This window comes from Leptodactylus fuscus, chromosome 7 (assembly GCF_031893055.1).
Source record: "Leptodactylus fuscus isolate aLepFus1 chromosome 7, aLepFus1.hap2, whole genome shotgun sequence".
Classification (NCBI taxonomy): Eukaryota; Metazoa; Chordata; class Amphibia; order Anura; family Leptodactylidae; genus Leptodactylus; species Leptodactylus fuscus.
In genome coordinates, this window is record NC_134271.1 from 96,786,892 (window position 1) to 96,810,141 (window position 23,250).

The following is a 23,250-nucleotide window of genomic DNA, read 5'->3' on the forward strand; positions in this document are numbered from 1 at the left end:
CTGAAAAGCAGGCACCCCTCTGGTTTTGTGCCACGGTCATATGAATCTAGGCTACGTATACCAAACTTTGAGGCTAAGACCCCACTTTGCGGAAATGCAACTTTTTTTGTTGCAGATTATGCTGTGGTTTTTTGAGCCAAAGCCAAGAATGGAATAGAAAATATAAGGGAAGTTCTTATACTTCTACCATCTGCTGAATCCACTCCTGGTTTTGGTTCAAGAAACTGCAGCAAAATCTGCAGCAAAAAAAGCTGTGTTTCCGCAACGTGGGGCCTAAGGTCCATTCACACGGAGGAAAATGGTGAGGAATTTGGTGTGGAATTTCAGCGCTAGCAGAAAAAGAAACTCATTGAAGTCAATGGGAGGCTTTTTTTCAGCGCTGAAATTCCACACCAAATTCCTCACCATTTTCCTCCGTTTGAATGGACCCCTAGCCTGAAGGAGACTTCTTGAAAATGAATTGAAGAACGACAGATTTATACATGCAGGTTTTTTTTTTTTAGCCAAAGCCAGGAGTAGATCCAAATATGAGGGCAAATATCTTTACCGGTATTTACACACACACACACACACATACACACACACGGACAAATATCATTGAGGCTGAGAACACGTGAAAAAAAAATTGTTTTTGTTGTTGCTGATTTTGCAATTGCCGTTGATTTTGAGGCTGTTGGTAGGGGCCATAGTCAAGCACCGTAAAATATGAAGCAGGTTCTATAACTAGCCGTACTTGTGACTCAGTCTATTCATTTAAATGTATGGGTTAGTGAAAATCACAGGGGACTCAGATAACAATCTGTGTGTTGCCATTTTTACTGACCCAAAAACTCTACGTGTTCATGTGCATGAAGCTTAAGGCTGAGGCCCCACATTGCGGAAACGCTGCTTTTTTTGTTGCACATATTGCTGCAATTTTTTGAGCCAAAGCCATAAATGGCTACAGAGGGGGAGGGAAATACATAGGAAGCTCTTAGGGTAAGTTCATATGGGGTTTTTTGGTCAGTATTTTGAGGCCGTATTCACCTCAAAATCCTGACCAAAAAGATGGTTCCCATTGAAATGGCAGCCGTTCAGGTGTTTTTCTTGGGAGCTGGCTTGTTCTGGCTCCCGGAAAAAGAAGCGAGATGCTCATTCTTCAGGCCGTTTTGCCTTGCGATTCGGCCTGAAGAAACTCCCTTCCCCGGACTAGGCCCATTCATTGGGCCTAATCCGGAGCAGAGCGTGAAACTCAGTCGCGGCTGCCCATTTTTTGGACCGGAACTTAAGATGGCCTCCGCCTCAGGTTCCGGTCCAAAAAACCCTGTCTGAACTTACCCTTATACTTCTGCTCAGTCCACTCCTGAGTTTGGATCAAAAAACGTAATAAAATCTGCAACAAAAGAAGCTGCGTTTCCACAACGTGGGAGCTCAGCCTAAGGCCAGGGTCCCACGAGCCGGAAACGCCGCGATTTGCCTGTGGCGGAAACGCTGCAGGAAAAATCGCAGCGTTATACAGTACTTGCAAACTGGATGGCATTCAAGTGAATCCCATCCCCACTTTGCGGAAGAAATCGCAGCACAGACCCGCTGCGATTTCCAAAACTGTTGAGGTTTTGAAAATCGCAGCATGTCAATTATACGTACGGAAATGCCGTCAGCTTCCCTGTAGATGGTATTGGTAAGAGAAGATCCGCAGAGGCAAACTCAGTGAAATTCCTCTTCAAAGTGCTGCATGAAGAACCGCAATGTGTTCACGCAGCAGTTCTTCAGCGCTGTGTTTATGGTCCGTAGGGCCTTAGCCTAAGGGTAGTTTCACATACACAGCATTTCTTCGAAAAAAGCCACACCAGTTTTTGATGCAGTTTCATGAAGCCATGCCAGAAATTCCACCAACTTGCCAGAAAGTCCATTATCTATTAGCCCGATGAAGTAGAGCTGAATGTGTGTGCTAAGCACACACATTCAGCACTGCTTCACCACGCCAATACAATGCATTAGCCAGTGCTGATTGGCCAGAGTACGGAATTCGGCCAATCAGCGCTGGCCAATGCATTCTATTAGCCCGATGAAGTAGAGCTGAATGTGTGTGCTAAGCATACACATTCAGCACTGCTTCATCACGCCAATACAATGCATTGGCCAGTGCTGATTGGCCAGAGTACGGAACTCGACCAATCAGCGCTGGCTCTGCTGGAGGAGGCGGAGTCTAAGATCGCTCCACACCAGTCTCCATTCAGGTCCGACCTTAGACTCCGCCTCCTCCGGCAGAGCCAGCGCTGATTGGCCGAATTCCGTACTCTGGCCAATCAGCACTGGCTAATGCATTGTATTGGCGTGATGAAGCAGTGCTGAATGTGTGTGCTTAGAACACACATTCAGCTCTACTTCATCGGGCTAATAGAATGCATTGGCCAATCAGCGCTGACCAATGCATTCTATTAGCTTGATGAAGCAGAGTGTGCACAAGGGTTCAAGCGCACCCTCGGCTCTGATGTAGCAGAGCCGAGGGTGCACAAGGTGTAGTTGAGCTAAACACACACATTCAGCACTGCTTCATCACGCCAACAGAATGCATTGGCCAGCACTGATTGGCCAGAGTACGGAATTCGGCCAATCAGCGCTGGCCAATGCATCCCTATGGGAAAAAGTTTATCTCACAAAAATCACAATTACACACTCGATAGAGCCCCAAAAAGTTATTTTTAATAACATTCCCCCCTAAATAAAGGTTATCCCTAGCTATCCCTGCCTGTACAGCTATCCCTGTCTCATAGTCACAAAGTTCACATTCTCATATGACCCGGATTTGAAATCCACTATTCGTCTAAAATGGAGGTCACCTGATTTCGGCAGCCAATGACTTTTTCCAATTTTTTTCAATGCCCCCGGTGTCGTAGTTCCTGTCCCACCTCCCCTGCGCTGTTATTGGTGCAAAAAAGGCGCCAGGGAAGGTGGGAGGGGAATCGAATTTTGGCGCACTTTACCACGCGGTGTTCGATTCGATTCGAACATGGCGAACACCCTGATATCCGATCGAACATGTGTTCGATAGAACACTGTTCGCTCATCTCTACTGGCTTCCACTAAAAAACATCTCATCAAAAGCTATTTCAAAAATGTATTAAAAAACTTTAGCAAAACTATGGGGTACATTCATTCAGACATTAAAGAGCAAGAATACCTTTATCTATCTATTTTTTCATAAATCCATAGTGAATAAATCCCAAATTGCAAAAATGTAATGTTTTGCCACAGCTAGCATTTTATTAGGAGCAGAAAATCCGCAGAAGAAAACTCAGTGAAAATGCTTCGGGAAAGAACACTTTTTTTTTTTTGCTGCTTTTCGCTACATGGGGCCTTAGCCTAAGGCCACGGCCCAATTTAGCGTAAAACCGCTGCGTTTTACAGTACTTGCAAAGTGGATTAGATTCTGGCTAATCTCATCCACACATTGCAGAAAAATATCCTCAGCGGACTGCTGCAATTTCAACTTATACCTACGGAAACACTGGCCTTTTCCATATAGGCCATATAAGTATAAGTGAAGCAGTGAGTCTACAGAGGAAAACTCTGCGGACTTCAGTGAAAAGCACTGTAGGAAAAACCACAATGCGTTTCTGCCACAGTTTTTCCTGCCCCTCACTACGTGACCTTAGCCTAATACATTTTATTAAATAAGTGCCTACTTCTTCACTTCTTTGACGTTTACTGCCACTGATAAAATCTTTAAAACAGACATCTACCGAGAGGGGAGGGGAAGGAAGAGGAATACTCCTCAAAGCAGTGGAACATCTGTACTATAGTGAGACAGTTTCCTTTTACAGCACAGCTGGGTTATCATGAATACAATACAGTAAGCTGCAGACAGCCTCTGTCTATCTCCTCCTCCTCCCTTCTCCATAGACTTCAATGTATACTGATACTGAGTGTACTTATCATATAAGATCAGAAGAGGTAAAGACATAAGTAATAGTTAAAGGCACAGGCATTTTGCTTTAATGAACTATATTGCAACGTTTTTTCTCTTCACCTACACTATTGATTTATGAAAAAATAGATTTCATAAAATACAAAAAAAAAACATCATCAAAACCCCATTTGTGTACCTGTCCTCATATTTTTAAATCAGAGATGTCTAATCTACATTATAAGACTTTCTGGATTGCTTACACGTGCATTTTTTTTTCTTAAATGTAGATTGTGAGCCTCATATAGGGTTCACAATGTACATTTTCCCCTATCAGTATGTCTTTGGAGTATGGATGGAAATCCACGCAAACACGGGGAGAACATACAAACTTCTTGCAGATGTTTTTTTTTGCCCTTGGCGGGATTTTTTGGTGCAGCCTTGAGTGGATTTAAAAATAGAGCAAATATACATCTTATAGTTTTTCTTTGTTTTGGATCCACTCCTGACGTTGGCTAGAAGAAAACTGCATCAATAACTGCACCAAATGTTGTATAAAATCATCATCAAAAACACGTCTGTGAATCTGGCCTTGTGTTTCTAAATCAACTACATCTCACTAAGTTTCTGAGACTTTTAGTATTATTGACATATGCGCTTTTTGATGCAACTTTTTGTGCATTGTAATGTCATTTTTGACAGGAATGCACTAAGAACGGCATCAAAAGAGCAGCTGCCAAATCAGACCCGGTATTGTGAAATCAGAATAAGATCCGTAGACCTGGATTACTGGATCAAGGCTGGAAACACACATGCTGTTTTTGAGAATTTTTTTTTTTTTTTTTTTTTTAAAGGCAAAGCTAAAAATGCATCCAACAAGAAGGAGACATATCAGTCCTTCCTTGGAACACACTCCTGGCTTTGTCTCAAAAACTATCCTAAAAACACCACGAGTGTTTCCAGCATCAACAATTTTTTACTGTACCTACATTGTTCTCAATATTTTTTTTTAAGTTTTCTACATTTTGTATTATTGATGAAGTTGCGATGATAAACCGGATATACATTTTTCCCATGTCTAAGTAAAGAAAACAGAAGAGGAAGAAGCGTCATTTCATCAAGTTTAATGTCCAATTTATTTTTCTTTTTTATAACTTGAAAACTGGAACAAGCTTTGTTTCAAACGAGCGTACAAATGAAATGGCTGACACATGCTGAACTCAACAATGAGACAGTACGGTTAAAGAAAGACCATATTCTTGTACAGATAGATAAAGAAACAATAAATATTTCACCTAGCCATGTTGGGAAGACCTCTAGCCGTCCCAACATTTTATCCATAATAAAAAAAAAGTGCTCGTTTTTCAAACAGAGCGCAAATACCAAGCAATAATAAATAGTTTCAAACTTGTAGTAAAAGACAAAAACCTCCAAAACAACAAAAGCTCATACAATAATAGAAAAAGGTAATAAAAATATTTTGCCTTGCCGTACAAATGCAAACAACTTAACCAACATTTAATTTTGCTTTGCAGTTCTGAAATTACAAAGAGCACCATTATGATGAGGCTGCCTGCAATACACAAAATGGCGGACTGTCTTTTACCATGGGCTGTGATGAAATGCTATTGACCGCTAAAAGGGACGCAAGAGAAAACTACAAGAGCAAGAGTTTGCTAATTGTGCTTGAAAGAAGAGGGAGGAGGGAGTTCGATTACCCCAAAAAAATCACCTTTGTGCTTGTTGGTTTGACCTATGAATGATTATCCATTAATAGAAGTGTGGCACATACAGTGTTGGTAAAAAAAGGGGGTTCCACGTTTGCTGGTGACATTACAGTTTCATCCACTGACTTAGCTGGAAATCCAATTTTTGGGTGGGGCATTTAAAATTGATTAAATTGATCCAACGTGCTGCCAATTTTAGTGTTCCCAAAAATGGGGAATTGTAAGGGAAAATAAATCAGAATTTCATCTCAGCCCATCAAACATTCAGGAATTGTTATGGAATGTACAAAAAGGATTGAAAAGCAAAGCAGATGCTAATGGACTGGCAAGACCTGGGTTCATGTAACGTCCTGTTCTGACAGGGGATGGCGTGGTTGTGCCTGGACCATATAGCATAATAATACAGTAGGTTTTGTGTTCTCCTTTAACTGGTTTGAGTTATTTTTAGTACAACATATAGGGAGAAAGGATAGGATGTAGGAAGGAGCATAACTCTCTATAAGAGGTTTTCTGGAAATGTCACAGGTTACAGTTTGTGGAATGTTCCTGTAATTTTTATACAAAAAAAATTATATTACACTGGTAATCTGTACCAATCATTCAATACCTGCTAAGGCCTTGATACAAGGTCCAGGCACCCTATAGATTGTTACATCCCTGTAGGAACAGTACTTAATTTGTAGGCTAATAATGAAAAAATGTACAACTAATATTTACCGGTGAACAAAATATTTCAGTTGCTTTCCATTTGATTACCCCGAAAGCTGTTAAACAACTTCCTATTTTTTTTATTTTTTTTTTCTGTACAGTAGGACTTAAATTACAAATGCTTTATTTATTTTGTATTTTTTTTTGTATTTTTTTTTCAATATTTTATCCTGCCAAATTAAAAAAATATATTATGGCAGCATGTTTATTTTATTTTTTTTTCAAATTCACTAACAAAAAGGTACATTTAATCCTTTTAAAAGGACAAGCGTACAGTTAAAAAATTACAAGCTCCGGTAAAAATACAGCAAGTGCCTACATCATGTGAACCAATCAATATCAATATCCATTCCAGGGGAAGGGGAGGGAAAGAGGAGAGGGAATAAAATTAAGCACAGTTCAGAAACGTGATTTTTTTTTTCTGCAAAGCAATAACAATATTAAGCACTTTTTTTCTACTTACTTTTTCTACATGGTGTAGCAATCACCTTTAATCCCCAAATACAAGTTTCTATACAGTTTGAAATAAAAAAAAAATAACACCCAAGGCAGGAAAATAAGTACTAAAACTCAGACTTTACAATTACAGTGACAAGAACAATGTTATAGACCCACCATTTAAGTTTTTTTTTTTTTACTGCAACATTTTTTTCAAGGAAAATTTTTTTTTTCTGGTTTTGTTAAATGCCCAGGCATTCTCCATTATTACAAATACTGGTCCACTTTTACAGTAATCAAGAAATTTTAATATATATAATATATACTAAAACCCCGTCACCAAAAAAAAAAAAAAAAAATTAAAAAATAAACAATATACACATGGCCATTATGGCATTTTTTTTAAAACCTATTAAGCAAACCTTGAAAAGAAATGATCGTCCAAACACACATACACACAATTATTTTTTTCTTTTACCCTTGTACGTATTGAATACTGTAAACGTATTTTAAGACAGAGTGCACTAAATTTAACGTTAAAAAAAAAATAGCAGTTGTTCCTGAATTGTTTTTTTCCCCATTCAACGATAACTGGTAAGTTGTGTCATTTCATTTTCAATTCAGCAGTAAATAATTTTCATTCCGTTTTTTTCTAAGCAGCGTTGTCCTGAAAAGAAACATAGCTGATAATAAATCAGCAAGAGAAGGTTCAAACTTGTGCTGAGTAAACATCTTCATTAGATTGGGTCTTATGGCATTATCGAGTCCACACTATCGTCAACCAGATTTTTTGTTTAATAAGTAAATGTGGCTTTTGATTTTTTTTTGTTTTTTTTTAAAGAAATGTACTTTTCTTGTATTACTATGTTAAAAGTCCTTTTTTTTTTTGTTTCACAAAAAATGTTTTGCATTTTGTCTCAAGAGACTCACATAGGAAGATCAGTTTTCAAGGCACTCACAAAAAATTCGAATGGCAGTAGACAAACCGTCCAATAAATTATATATATATTCTTTTTATAGTGCCAGCATTGTGAATGCCATGCTTAGCAACACTGGCACTTAATCTCAGGTGTTCCCTTATAGAGTTCAACCCGCCATCGGGTTGCGTAGGAGAATAGGCTGTAATTTCTTGTTCAGAAGCCATGGAAAACTCAAGTTTTTGTTTTTTTGTTTTTTTTTTAAAGTGCGGTCAACAAAATTAAAATGGGTAACCTTTTGATCTCTGCTGTCCTCCTGATGCACGCAAAAGAAAAAAAGAAAACAAAAATGGAAAAAGGATCTTAAAAGCAGGTGTCATTATCGGAACTTGCAATTATTTAGAATAAATAACATGTTCAAATTCATAGTCCACAATATTACAAAGACATAACGGTAATGAACTGCAATGATGACCCTTCAGCCTTTCAGCACTGAGTGAACTGCAAAACACTGCAGGTGGGTTCAGAGTTTCAAGAATAACAGTGCATCTCTCTATCATTTGCTTGCTAGAGTGGCTCGCAACGCAAAGCCCACAAAGCTGGGGTTGCAGACCACTTAAGCAGCAAAAAATTATTTGTACATGAAGCAAATTGCTTTCAAACTGGGACACTTCTTCGGGTTATGCCTCTGACAATGTTCCCATATATGTGGAAAGTTTAAACTATTTTTGAAAAAATTCCCTTTTGTTTTTGAGGTGTACCCCCAAGATTCTAAAGTACAGACTCTTGAGTTTTAGGTTGCATTTTAACTGTTGCGTATGAGATCCTACCATGCAATTAAAATTAAGTGCTAAAAATATTAAAGATTGTAATCCGCTGTGTAAATAATCCTGACCTCATCTTTTAGGAATGGTCATATATAACATAAAATCGGTAACAAATGAAATCAAATAGCTGATGGCTTCTTTGCAAGAAATTACAAAAATTTTAGCTTAAATTCCAGAAATGTAGCAGCCCAAAAATGATAATTTAAAATACAATTCTCCACTACTAAGACAATGGGGAGGGCAGGGGGCTACTACTGGGAGAGGTGGGATTAAACCGATTTTGTCCTGAAGGGGGCTGAAAAATCATTGTTGCCTATAACAAGTTATCAGTCCCCGCAGCACAAGTGGTTTTTTTTATTTAGTTTTTTTTTTTTAAACAAGGATGCGCAATAACAAAAAAACAATATAAAAAATATAGAAAGGAATAAAAAAACAGCCAAAAAAAAAAGTACCTGCACATGCCAAAATGACAAATTAAACCCAAATAAATACAGAAATTATTGCACAGTTAAAAGGCTCCACAATTGTTACTGCCTTATTCAACCCTCAGGTTTAAAAGAACTGCAGACACAGGATATATTTTAAGTGCCACTTTGCGACACCTAACATGTTTACGCTAAATTATGTTTAAGGAGGCAAGTAAGGTCAGCTTTCTCAGTTGGCAATAGTTAAATCTGTACAAATTAAATTGAATTAACCCATATAGGGGCCTTAGCTTCTTTCTGCCTGCTCAATTTTCACGTCATTTGTCAGCAAGTGTTCTCCGTGCCACTTTTTCATGTGTTTTTCCAGGGTGCTGTAAACGCTGAAGGGCATCTGGCAAATGTCACAGCGGTACACCTCCTTACCTATCTGGCCATGTGTTTTCATGTGGCGCGTCAGCTTGCTGCTCTGTGCACATGCATAGTTGCAGAGCTCACATTTGTAAGGCCGTTCCCCAGTGTGGCTCCGACGGTGGACTGTGAGGTTGCTGCAGTTCTTAAATACTTTGCCACAGAACTCGCACGTATCACTCCTTCTCCCTTCCTTCGAGCTGGGTCGGCCAGGGCCTGGTCCACTGATGTGGGGAGTACTGCCCCCGCTTGCTGTCCCACTCCGCCCTGAGAGACCCCCGTCCAGCATATCACCTGGTGGAGTGGAGAACCGCAGGCTTCCGTTTTCTGAAGAGTGTTCAGAAGACGTTGCAAAAGGGGATTGTCGAGAGTCTGTGAATCCAAGAAATGGATCCTTCATGAAGTGCCGTGATGCTGCATATCCAACCAGCCACTGTGAGTAAACGTTTTCTGAAGGGATTATCGTTGCTGGTGGTAAGTCCAAGTCTTTTTCAATTTTTATCCTTTTCGATGAATTATTTAGACCACTGCCAGAAATGGGCATTGGTTTTCGAGGGAGCAAGCCTGGAAAGGGTTCACCTGAGCCAAAATTTCTACCATTGACTGTCCCTTCTTCGTTTCTAATTATTTCTCTCTCTACCCCGTCTTCTTCACCTGGAATTCTCCGACAAAGGTCTCGTGGATCAGAAGAGCGTTTCATGAAGTGACTTCTTTTTTGTTTGTCATTGAGCATGTCATTATATTGCTGCATGCCTGCCATGTTTACATTATCCATCACTTTCCCAAGAACAAGGGACTTCTCATCATGGATTGGCTTTGCACCATTTTCACGATTACGACTCATTTCTGAGTCCATGCTGAAACTTGATTCTGGTCTGCTCTCATTCTCCAGTTCCTCCTCCTCTTCTTCTTCCTCCTCCTCTTCTTCTTCATTGTCATGGCCTAAGGAAGGGTCACTTTCATTTCTAAAATCTGTCTCGTTGGATTTCACGCCTTCTCCCGTTAACTCGCTAGTGCCTGGCTCTGGTGAACTTGTAGCTGATAGTCCATCATCAGACCTGCCAGTCATTGAACCAGCTTTGTGCATATGCGTTTTCATGTGGCGTTTTAATTTGCTTGCCTGCGAACAAGCATGATCACACAATTGACATTTATAAGGTTTTTCCCCTGTGTGACTACGACGGTGAACTATAAGATTGCTCTGGAACTTGAAAGTCTTCCCACAGAACTCGCAGGATTTACTCTTGGCCTGGGTTTGTGGTGGGGTCGTACTGCTTGGGGGCATTGGTGGCAATGGTGGTGTACTCATAAAAGGGGATTTAGGGCTTGGCTGGAAGGGATTTAGCAGGCGATGCATAGGATTGCCACGATTCGGAGACACCGGAGGAGGAGTGGAGTTATTTCCTGCCAGTTCTCGTAGCCTTCGAGAAAAATCCATTGCTGGAGATTCAATTGCCATTGGATTTAAACGCATAACTCTGTCAAAGGCACTGGGATGCTGGGCAACTAACCCCATTTCTTCGGCACTAAGGCGGTGCGGGTCCAGATGATGGCGAGGGGGTGGGCTGAAGAGTGGTGGCGTGTTTGGGAGCCGAGCCTCAGCAAAGCCTGGATGATCACGTAAGATGGGTCCAGTCATTCGCAAAAGATTAAAGGGATTGCTGTCTCCAAGAAAGTTCATCAGGGGGGATGGTGCAACAGTCTCCGGTCCCAGAGGTGGAGGGATAGTGATTCGGGGAGTGAGGGAACTGCTAGTTGGGCTGGTCTCCAGGTAGATGCGAAATCCATGTGTGTTTTGAGCATGTTGAAGCAGAAACCAGGCGCTGTTGAAAGGCTGCTTACATGTTGTGCAAATATAGCTTGAAGGCTCATCTTTACCTAAAAAGAAAAGAGAAGAACATTCAAATGACTAAAATTTACAAAAATACAAACATTTCACTATTTTTATTTTCAGACAAGCCTTTAAGCAATTTCTCGAAGATGACTGCTGCTTTGTGAACTACAAACAAGGCTGTAATGAATGTCCTGTAATACTCTGCTTATTATCACTTCTGTACAAATTTACAAACTGCGGCTCAATATACAACACAATAATGAATATTTGCTAATAAACTTGTATAACATTCTTATCAGCCTGGCAGGGTAATGAATATGAGCAAGGAAAACAGTAAGTAATCAATAAGTTCTATAAAATACTTCACCAAAACACGTTGATATTGATTTTTTAATACACTACACTTGGGCAACTATTACTTGCTGTGCTGAGTATAATATTAAGGCTTATCAGTTACTAAATGTCTATACTTATCACTTGTTTTATATCAGATAAAGATATATGAGGGCTTTGGTTCTCTTCATAAATGGTCTAGTTACAAATTACCAATATGCAATTGGGAGGAACAAAAGTCAAAAAGACCATGAGGCAAATTCAAGACTGGTATATTATAAGTTGTTTGTGGTGCAGGATTCACCAGATTCATGAGCGGTGCAGGCCTAATCATGAATTAGGCGATTTTTTTCGAGACCGTGCACCTCCACAGAAATCTGGCATAGATTTCTGTTGCCACTTAGGACTACTATAATACTGACACAAATTTTTAGTCAATTTGCCTCGTGGACTATATATCTTAAATAAATGCTAGTCGGACCATGGGTTGACCACTCTGTGCAAGAGCCTCCATAGCAATCAACTAATATCTCGAGCCACATAGCTTTTTGGATCATATCCTACTCATGGCTAAAGGAGGCCTTATTTTTAGACCACTAAACAAGTCCATTTGGTTTCTGGAGTGCTTAAGGGAAACTACAGTTATTACCCATCCCCGACTAAATCCATTAACAGGTAGGGTCGTCCTTCGGGCCTACTCTTCTAATAACCAATGACACTAACAGGCAATGGAAAGTCTGTGTCTCTTTAGCGATATATCTCTTTCCTAGTAAGTTAGGAGGTTGAACTTTTTATTTGATCAGCCCACAAAATGGCAGCTTCCGTCATTTATAGGTGATAGGTCATTCATAACTTCTCATCCTGCATGATCTTGTTGGACGCCCAAGGACTTGTAGGAACACTGTAAAATGCCTTTATGTAAGACGAGACAGAAAAAAATGGATTTTTTTGAATCCCCAGTTACATCTTCTGTGAACATATGCGTTTACGTTTTTATTAGGCTTTATGGTGAGGTCATTGCTACGAGAATCTACATTTTTATATAGCACACTGAACATTCAGTAGACAGCAAACTTGTATATACATGAAAAGTTCTATTCAGGTAAACCTGGATTACTGAGGCTATTTAATTCAAGTGAACTGGTCGTTTTAAATGGCAGGCTTGCACACAATCGCTTGCTGGGACATGCTGACAAGAATTTGACCTCTTTTACCTGATGTCTTCCATCATATAACTCATAAGGTAAGCTACTGTTACAATGTAGAACGTTACAGAAAAACAAATCCAAAAGAAAGGAAAATTATTTTTTGTTAATTTTTATATTAATAAATTAAATATATCTCAGAATTGCTAATAAGCTGTCACAGAAGTCCTGACTGAGTACTGATATCTGAATGTGTAGAACAAGGTGCCAAGACACTAGTTTACACGTTCATGCTCAAAAGGTCTTATACTATAGCTGAATGGTGTCCAGGAGATAAAATAAAAGAATTTATAGATCCTACTACGGTGAAGCGTAGTTTCAGTAGACGTGCCCTCAATATCATGTCTAGTAAAAGTATTCTTATACATGTAGGCATTTCACATCACTTTTGTGATACCTTTCCATCTAAGTATTCAATTGAAATGTGGGCCCCAAAGGCAGATCTTGAGGACCAGAGTCAAAGTTGGAGGTTTGCTATATAGCAGAAGCTGTAATGGTATTGTATTGTACACATAGACAATATAAATACTATACAATGGCAGGACAATGAAAATACAATGTAAAGAAAACATCCCATGATAATAGAAACAGCTACAAAATATATTACAAAAGATCTCAACCATAAAACGTTTAAAAAACTTAAAGAGGACCTTTCATCAGATCGGGCACATGCAGTTTTATATACTGCTGGAAAGCTGACAGTGTGCTGAATTCAGCGCACTGTCGGCTTTCCCAATCTGTGCCCGGTGTAAAGCGCTATCGGTCCCGGTACCATAGGGCTTTACAGTCAGAAGGGCGTTTCTGACACTTAGCCAGGAACGTCCTTCTGCCCAGCAGCGCCTATCGCGCTGTACTGTGTGAGCAGGGAGGAACTCCCCCCTCCCGCTCCTGATAATACTCGTCTATGGATGAGCTGTGTGAGCAGAGGGAGGGGGCGTTCCTCCCCGCTCACACTGTACAGCGCGATAGGCGCTGCTGGGCAGAAGGGCGTCCCTGGCTAAGTGTCAGAAACGCCCTTCTGACACTAAAGTGCTACGGTCCCGGGATCGATAGCGCTTTACACCGGGCACAGATCGGGAAAGCCGACAGTGCGCTGAATTCAGCACACTGTCAGCTTTCCAGCAGTATATAAAACTGCATGTGCCCGATCTGATGAAAGGTCCTCTTTAAGTTTTTTAAGCGTTTTATGGTTGAGATCTTTTGTAATATATTTTATAGCTGTTTCTATTATCATGGGATGTTTTCTTTACATTGTATTTTCATTGTCCTGCCATTGTATAGTATTTATATTGTCTATGTGTACAATACAATACCATTACAGCTTCTGCTATATAGCAAACCTCCAACTTTGACTCTGGTACTCAATTGAATTCAGCGCACTGTCAGCTTTCCAGCAGTATATAAAACTGCCTGTGCCCGATCTGATGAAAGGTCCTCTTTAAGTAAAATTGGTCATCATCTTAAAGCCATCAAATATCTATCTGAAAAATTGAGGTCATCCTAAAATCACTTTAGAAAATTTGAAAATGTGTGGCCATTTTTGCTTTTATGAGTCATCAAGTACCACTATATAAGCAAAATGCTGTGGTCAGAATATAGGTTACGGTTATCTAGAAAACAGGTTGCAGGTATACTCAATGAGTAACTACCTGTAGGAAAACATGCACAGCATTGTAAAGATGTCTTTCACTAGAAGCCTGCAGTGCAAGTATTGGTGGAATGATCTAACCACATGTGTTCATGGTCTTTTGGTTTAAGGCTCTTAATAGTAACAGCTATGAGAAACTGTGGCTGAATTTCTATGCAATTGTAAATTATAGACTGTAACCTATTTTGAAGCTATTTTAGACAGGCCTGTGGTTTATCCACCACTGGTTTGGTCGTCTTTGCATGTTTAAAGAATGTTTGTGATGATAAAAACCTTTCATGGTCTTCTCATCCAAACCCAACCTGTAAAACTACCGGCTAAAAATGAAGCTAAAGACCATATTGTACAAGGAGACCACTTATGACTGTTGATAGGCCTATAAAGACTGCGAGTGATCTGGAGGGTATTGAAAGATACTCTGAGTTTGGATGAGGATGGGAAGAACATTGGATCACAATATGAAAAGGAAACTGGTGTAACATCCCAAGTCCATTATGGTTTGTGGTTCTCCTAATAGAGACTTGAGGAGAAAGACAAATCTTGTTTGAATAATTATAAAAAAAAAGATGTGGGGGAGGGAGGATGACAGCTGCAAAGAGGTCGCAAAATCTCGCTGTCTCTAAAACAATGATTGTGTGAGAGCATGTCTCCGTCCTTTCAATGGCTGAGCCCTGTCACCCTCCTGAATGGATGTATCTATGCACAGATCTTTTGTCTCTTTTCTCTGAACACATGCAGAACAGGTCTACAGCCTTGATGTGTATGGTTCGTGTTGTTAAAGGACATCAGGTACAACGAAGTAAGATGCCGTAGGTTCAATAAAAGTAATTTCAAGGCTAATAACAAGGGTAGCGTTCTGTGGCAGATATGTGACGTTTTCTTTCTAACATAATAAGCAAACAGGACCTTGGCAGGGTATAAGAAACCAAGACAAATCCGATTTTCTATGCAAGGATGGACCATTGCAGTAAATGACCAATGCTTCTATTTTGTAATCTCTTAAATTAAAAGTGGCAACACCAGCCGCCTTTTCTCTGAAGTATATGGGATAATGGACCCTTTACTCTAATCCACGAGACGCTTCATGGTTTTTCATGAAACACTGAGGTAGCGACTTATATCCTATAATGTAAATTAAGCCATACATTATGCCTGAAAATTCACACCCTAGTGCAGAACTTCAAAATACTTATTTTACAATAAGTGCTACATGGCCTTCCTCTGCAGGACCTCATAACGTAAACCTCTACATAGTTAACAACCGCCTTTAAAAAAGGACAATAGGGGGAATTTACTATTCCATCTACACTAGAAAATATGCATAGATCTAGCACAAAAAAACTGGAGTTATACCAGACATCTTAGCCTTTTCTTGACCGATGTAAATTTTATTTCTGGCGCAAAGGACATTCTGTGGTACACAAGAAACATTATGAGGCCGGAGACTCTTAATAATACTTGTGCCTCTGCTGCCAGTGCACAAAATATTAAGACTGCTGCTAGATGCAGATGATTTGTGCGAGCAGTGCACGGCAAGCACACGGACCCCATTATAGTCTATGGGGTCCGTGCGCTTTGACAGCCCAGCGCTTGCAATTGCGATTGTATTCCGTCCGGGGGATCTCCATGCGACTCTAACCAGACGGAGTACATATGCTATTGTGAACCAGAGGTAAGTAAATTGTGATCAATGAATACCACTATGAGGTTCTGCAGCAGTTAGAGTGTGTATTAGGAAGATCTGCACTAAGCAGGTTATGTATTACGATTTTCTTCAGTAGGACAATTCTGCAGACCTACAGTAGGTGGAATATGTTATATGATGTTCAGTAGTAGGTACGAAGTGCATTTTAACAAAATGTAGTAGACAGGATGTGTATTATGTGGTTTAGCGATATATGCATTATAAAGCTCTCTAGTAGGCAGGAGATGTATAATGACGTTCTGCCATAGGCAGGATCTATAGTATGTGGCTCAGTAGCAGATAATATTATATTATAAGGTTCTGTAACAGTTAGAATGTGTATTATGAGGTTCTACAGTAGGCTGGATGTGTATCATTAGGCTCTGAAGTAGTTATGTGCTATGAGGCTCTGCAATAGACAGGATGTATAATATGAAGTCCTGCACTAGATATGATGTGTGATATGAAGTTCCTCAGTAAGTACTGTAGCATGTGTATTACCAGTATGTGAGTGTACAATACAAAGTTCTGCAGTTGGCACATGTGTATTGCGAGATTCTGCAATATGCAGGATGTGTATTATGAGGTTCTACAATAGCTATATATGACACAAGGTTTTTCAGATCCTAATATCATGGGGTTCTGTGTTGACAATCTTGAAGGTGTACATTATAATACACAATCCAGCGAATGTTTCCTAGTCCTACGACATCACATCTCACCCATTATAAATGATGACATCATGGCTCACTGTACACTGGAATTTTAAGTGCCAAGAAATATACCCAGCCTTGCTATTACAACCTATGTGTTATAAAATGTCATCAAAACAAGCTACAATCCAGTGAATTGATTATCAGTAATATTTCAGACTCCATATGAAATATCTTCTTGGTGGACATTCTCAGGTCTGTTCCTGAGCTCCTTAAAGTCATGGCATGTTCCGAGAGCTGTAAATCTTCTTTAAATGCAATGTACATTTAGCTGTGTGGAGATAATTGACATGAGGCTGTATTATATAGGTTATCTAATACAAAGGGGACTCATTAGCCACACAGTACAAACAAGAAGTAATATACATATATTGTTTCGGAGTGGCATTATAGAAAAGTGATCGGCTCCACGGGGATTTATATAACACCGGGAAACAGCAGACATATACTTGTAAATTTGCCTCACTTGTCTCTGAAGTTAAAGGTTATTCCCTTGATCTGAATCTATAATAAAACATAATAGGCCGAGGTCGTCGGAGAAAGTTTGAATATTTAAATTGCGTATAATAACAGAAAATTGCAGGGTAAAAACTGGACCCGCTAATTGCTGGTGGCAACGCAGACATGTCCCTGTCATGCCGCAGTACAGCTCTATGTAGTACGGCTATAGCTTTCCTGCTGTCCCAGCGCGTTTCTTTTCAGCACACCTGCTCTTATTATACCTAGGAGAAGTGGGAAGCGATTTACTACAAGTTCCAGCCCAGCCTGCACCAAACATATTTAAATCACATTGGCCTTGTCTTTCCTTATCCAGCAAGGTCTCTAATCTAGATAGCAAACTACAATTCTTATCGGCCTTGTCGGTCCAGGATATGCTGTAAGCCATATAACTTATTCCTTATCTCCAATGAATATAGAACTACAGCATCTAGTGCTGACAGTCTTATACATGTGAGCAACGTGTAGAAAAGAACAATCTATTTCTGAATCAAATCTATGCACAAAACCATTGAAATATAGCAACAAAATGATCTTCATCGTCTATCCCAAAACAGCCATTTTGTAGCTAATCCCATCTCTCAAGAGGACGTGGTACTACAATCCCCAGCAGCATGTGCCCCATAATAGAGCTTTACGAATCATATATACCAAGGAAGCAAGTCATGTCTATGTATGAAATAAAATCCAAAAATAATTTCAGCACAGAAGGATAAGACTACATGCGCACATTAAAAAGGATCAAATTGTCAGCTTTTAATGTCCTTTTTTTTTATTAGTGTGTGACTTATTTTTCATTTTCCAGACAAATTTTATGTCTGTTTTGCATCAGTTTTTGATGGGCAGTGGAAAAAAATGGATTTCATGGGTCTTTATTTTAGATCGAAACCACTCAGTAAAACTGATATATCACCTAGAAACGGGCCCCATAGACTTGTATTGGGTCCGTCAGGCTGGAAAAAAGGACAAAAAACAGGACACCCTATTTTTTTTTAACTGACATTATTCACTATGTTTGTACCCATTGACTACCATAGAAGTGTAACGTGTAAAATTGTCCGTTACATCTGTTGTTCACCATTGTGTGCATGCGGCCTAACTGATCCCTCCTCTCCATCAGATGTGGTATTACAGCTACCAACATGTACTAACAGTCTTATGCACACTGGTACTTTAGGAATGATGCACAACAAAGAACAATTTTCGATTATTGAGTAAAGTCTATGGACAAAACATTTTTTTAAAAAATTCCACGTATCTATTTCACAACAGAGAGGTAGTTAATTCCACCACTTCAGGGGATGCGGTATTACAGCTCTCAACACGCAGAAAAAACCTTATGCACACTAGGACTTTTGGAATGATGCGGAACAAAGAACGAGTCATGTCTCAAAAGAGAAAAAAACATATATATATATCACGACCACGGAAAAAAAAAAAAGAAAAACAGGAAGGTGGCAAGGTAGCACAGGTTTGTAGAGGTAAGGTTTTCACCTTGTCTGAATTACGACAGTCTGTTCAGGTTAACCAACCACAGCATAAGCATAACTCCTGTAGACTTGTCACCGAGCACAAAAGTCATCAGCGACTGAATGTTCTTTCCTGCACCGCAATTAAGACGAATCAATACGACGTGCCACAAATGGTATTTTATTCTCAATAAGAACTCGGGCTGAGTTTATTCAGAATATTTTAGAGCTTCCCTGGGGGATTTTGGTCCAACGCAGATGGCAAATAAAGTACTCTGCCTAAGGCTAGAGCACATTATGCTAATTCTAATGTCAGATGTACTTTAATATACAGCTCTATTTAATCACCCCATTATTTCACATTTCCATATGAAAAACCTGCGGCACTTCTGCAGAGCTTTCAGTCGCTGACAATGCCAACTTCCCTCATCTGACTGACTGAGAAATAGAAAGGAGCGCTGGTCAATCTCGCCAGGCTGAATGTTATTGCCGTTTTCACCCTTGCCTGAATTTAAAGCTAGCTGGCTGATGGAATGAATAAAGATCCTACAGGAATGCCGGCATGCCTCCCTCTCCTCTACAAGTCCCTGCGTGCAAGATGACTCCTGCAGGGATCAACTGAATCACTGGAGTGACTTGGAAAGGATTCATCTGTAGTTATCCCACAACATGGGCTCACTTAACTGCAAATACATCTATCAATGGTAGAGTATCGCCATTGATCCAGGCCGAAATACCCACCTAATAGTAATGTAATGCATGTTATGCCGCCCATGACTATGTTGCACAGCTGAATGTATCACTTAAGTTTTCGGGTTTCAGTGGGGCTAATAGATTTACCTAAAGTCCTATGTACAAGAACTAATAATATCAAGGATTTGTGCAAAATATCAAAGTCAGCACTGGCACTGCTATATCTCATAAACGTCCGCCATTTTTTTCTTGATTCCCTTTTTTTTCCATTATCCTCCATGGTCTACGTACATGTTCATTCTAGGTATGTTCTTTAAAGGGCAATTGATTTACATACCCATAAAACAAGTATTGAACTTTTATATAATTTCTGCTTGGCAATGGAGGATGCGTTACTGGAGAGCTCTGAGAAAACATTTCACACATTTTGAAACTCATCATAGAACTTGCAATAAAAGGAGGGAATATTGCGTTTGGGTCCATGCGTGTATACATATACATGTATACGCATGCATATATGTCCATATATGTATGTATATGTGCATATAATTTAAATGTTTGTATATATATATATATATATATATATATATATATATATATATATATGTTATTTAGTGGTTCTGTATGTAGGTAGATAGGAAATAGATAGATAGATAGATAGATAGATAGATAGATAGATAGATAGATAGATAGATAGAGTGTTCCACCTATCTACAGTATTTCTGTATCTGGAACAGTAGATATTCATTCATCTTCATCAATGAGACGTAGCAGTACAATGCGCTTAAAGTACATAGTTCTCTTTTTTTGGACTGTAAAACACATTGGAAAAAGCATCCAGTTAAAAAAAAAAAAAAAAAAAGCGAATGCTTTCCTTGTTTGGATCCAAATTCATTACATAAGAGACAGAATAAAGGAATGCAAAGAATCTAAACTCCTAGGAGAGCGCGTTGCCTAAAAGCTATTTTTAAAACAATCAGTGCTGCAATAGAAACACTGGAATGAGAGTCAATTTTTCCTCTATTTGCAGAAGTGCGCCGGTTTTCACTGGAAAGCCGCCTGTGTTTTGTTTGGCTCTCGTTCATACACTGCCTTGGCAGGCTTTCCTTGGATAACACACGGTGAATATCTCTCTTGCAATACAGTAGCACTCTCATTTCAACCGTCCCAGCCACGCGTTCTCTAATAACACAGCGAGAACGGCAAAATCCTCCTGACTGCAGCTCGCCGGAGAGGAAAGAAACACACAGATCCTATGGAAAGTCAATGGCTGCGAAGCTATAAGGAAGCAGCGGAATCCATACTATTCTGCCCTTATAATGTAACAGCGCGTTTCTTGGCAAACATTCCTGTCTCAATTTTTTTTTTTTTATTTGCTGGGGGTTTTCCGCCACAGTTATGAAGCGAATCGTGTGCCTTCTGGCCAAAACATAAAATATTCTGACAATCCTGTGAATCTCTGGATTTCTGCAGTTCATAGAGGATCACAGCTGGTGGTTTGTACAATCTGTGCCATACAATATTTATATGGATTTATCTTCGAGATAGACGATGCCCCTGAAAACTTTCCTATTTGAAAAAATAGCTCGTTTAGGAGGAACAAAAGGAAACAACAAGCTAAAAGGAAGAAATATCCCAGAATGCATTTCCAGTCTCAAATTCTGTCTTAAACTTTTTATTTGTGGTTTGCGGAAATGTTGTGTGAAGTGATTTATCTTATCCGGATCGCTCTTTGTTTTTGTTTTTACTCTTTAGGTCGTGTTCTGACGACTGAACCAATTCTCATTAGTGTTTTTCACGGTTGATTTGCATCCTATGTGGGATCTGCTTTTTTACAGACCTATTGTCATGAAATGGGCAAGTCAGATCCATGAAAATGCATCAGTTGTCCAATCCGTGAAAACAGAGAATGTCTGTCTTATTTTTTCACCATCCCAACACCACAAGGCCAAGTAACTTGGTTGCCTGAATAAAGCCTATTACGCTTCCTCATGCTTCAAGTGGCTATGCAATGTACAGGAACCAACTGGTATACCCTGTATGGAAATAAATGAGGACAGGATGCTATTTCTATGTTTCGGCTAACAGTGGAAATCATATGTCCCTTTTGGTTGTGTGCCATACAAGGGTGAATTTTAAAACATCACGTTGGCAGTCCTGAGTCTGCCAGTCATTGAGCATGCTCATAGTGAACAGATGTCTCAATGATTTTGAAGGACTTTAAAGAGGTTCTCTACTTTTTAAATAATGGTTTTCATACATACAACAAAAAGTGTCTATGTTGACCATAGCAAGCAATCGACTTCCATTTTGTATGAGGTCTATGGTGTTCCAATTTCCAATACTCAGTTTAAGGCTTAGGCCTCATGTAGCGACACCCAGCTAAAAACCCCACAGTGGCTTAAGCTTTGATCAACTGTCACCCAATGTAATGGCACCTAGACTGTGTATATGTTCCTGGATTTAGGGAAATTATAATGCAAGTCTTACAATTGTATACAAGATGTTACTGCTAAAAAGAGGGCAAAAGTAAAAATTAATATATGAACCTATGTGGTGGGATCACCATTTACAGCAATGGGCAACTAGGCCCGCAGTTTGAAACAAGTTAAAAAAAAAAGATGTTGTGTTTGAAGCCGTTAGATTTCTTTTTTCTACTTATACCTAAGACAGGCCTTGATGTACTTCCTAGCATCGCATTGATCGCAGGACGTCTTTTACGAAAGCCGTTTGAGTTTTATGTGTCGATCAGGGAAGGTCAGAGCCATAAAGCCGCTATTTACTGTAAGTGTTCCAATGCAGTTCACCTGGGTTATTGCTATTTTTTTTAATACAAATGAACAAGATGACAGAAGAAATAAATCCGTCATTTACTGTCCTTTTCATGTCGACATGCAAACCTCAAATACAGGCCTGTAAGCCAAGTTACTTGACAATGCAGATGCAATGGTAAATATCCCCGTTTTATGTTTATTTAATGACTGGATAAGCTTTTTTTTCTTCTTTCGTTGCTCGACGTAATCCTCACGTTTCATCTTTCGCTGTAGAAAGTGTGTGGGCACCGCGAGGAAGGCCTATTTCTGCTAGATAAATATCGAAGAAAAAAACCCTAGGAAAACAATTAAAACTGGAAGGTAATAAATGATGAAGAGGCTTATAAGCAGAGTCCTGGCCCGCTTCCCAGTATTCATTCATCCATGACAAAATCCCACAGCTCGGAGTCTTTTAGAGGGCAGCTGGGCAGTAAGGATGTCCACAGCAATATAAATGGGAATTAGATATGATCGAATGTGCTCGGCGTAATTCTCCACAGAACATGCAATTTTTCCCCCCTTTTTATAAAATACATGACAAATGATCCTGTTTCTAAGCAACGGAGCAGATGAGGGGATTTAAAGTTCCAGCACAAGGCAATGTCTCTACCTCTAGATCATTCAGGGACAATGCAAAGGACCAGGGTTCCGGGTTGTGCTCATTAATAAAATTAACAGGACGTCTGTGCACGGGGGGAGTACAATTTTGTCACTGACAGCCTACAGACCTTGCTTAGTAGTCAGCATCATGTATTAAATGTCTTATTGTTTGGTATTCCAATCACGACTGTCTCTGTGTAGTGCTTACTTCATATCTATGTACCATGTACCAAAATTGATGGACTTATTGCATGTCTGTCTATCTATACATCTTATATAACCAATTATCTATTTGTCCATATCTCTCCTGTCCATCTATCTATCTATAGTTATCAATCTACATCTATCTATCCAAATCTATCTATAGTTATCAATCTACATCTATCTATCCAAATCTATCTACAACTATTTATAGTTATCA

The 23,250-nt window shown here is 39.5% G+C and overlaps 1 protein-coding gene across 3 annotated transcripts in view; it reads right to left on the reverse strand.

The window, feature by feature from the left end:
- Window positions 1-5,807: 5,807 nt before the first annotated feature.
- BCL11B (BCL11 transcription factor B) overlaps window positions 5,808-23,250 on the reverse strand; it is a 74,163-nt gene continuing 56,720 nt past the window's right edge. For 2 of the 3 annotated variants that reach the window (XM_075282575.1, XM_075282577.1), the window contains exon 3: window positions 8,941-11,217. In XM_075282575.1, coding sequence (XP_075138676.1) covers window positions 9,218-11,217 — 2,000 coding nt within the window. In that variant the 3' untranslated portion in view covers window positions 8,941-9,217. Of the gene's footprint in view, window positions 7,996-8,940; window positions 11,218-23,250 lie in introns of those variants that run through there. The other variant, XM_075282576.1, reaches the window with a different exon arrangement.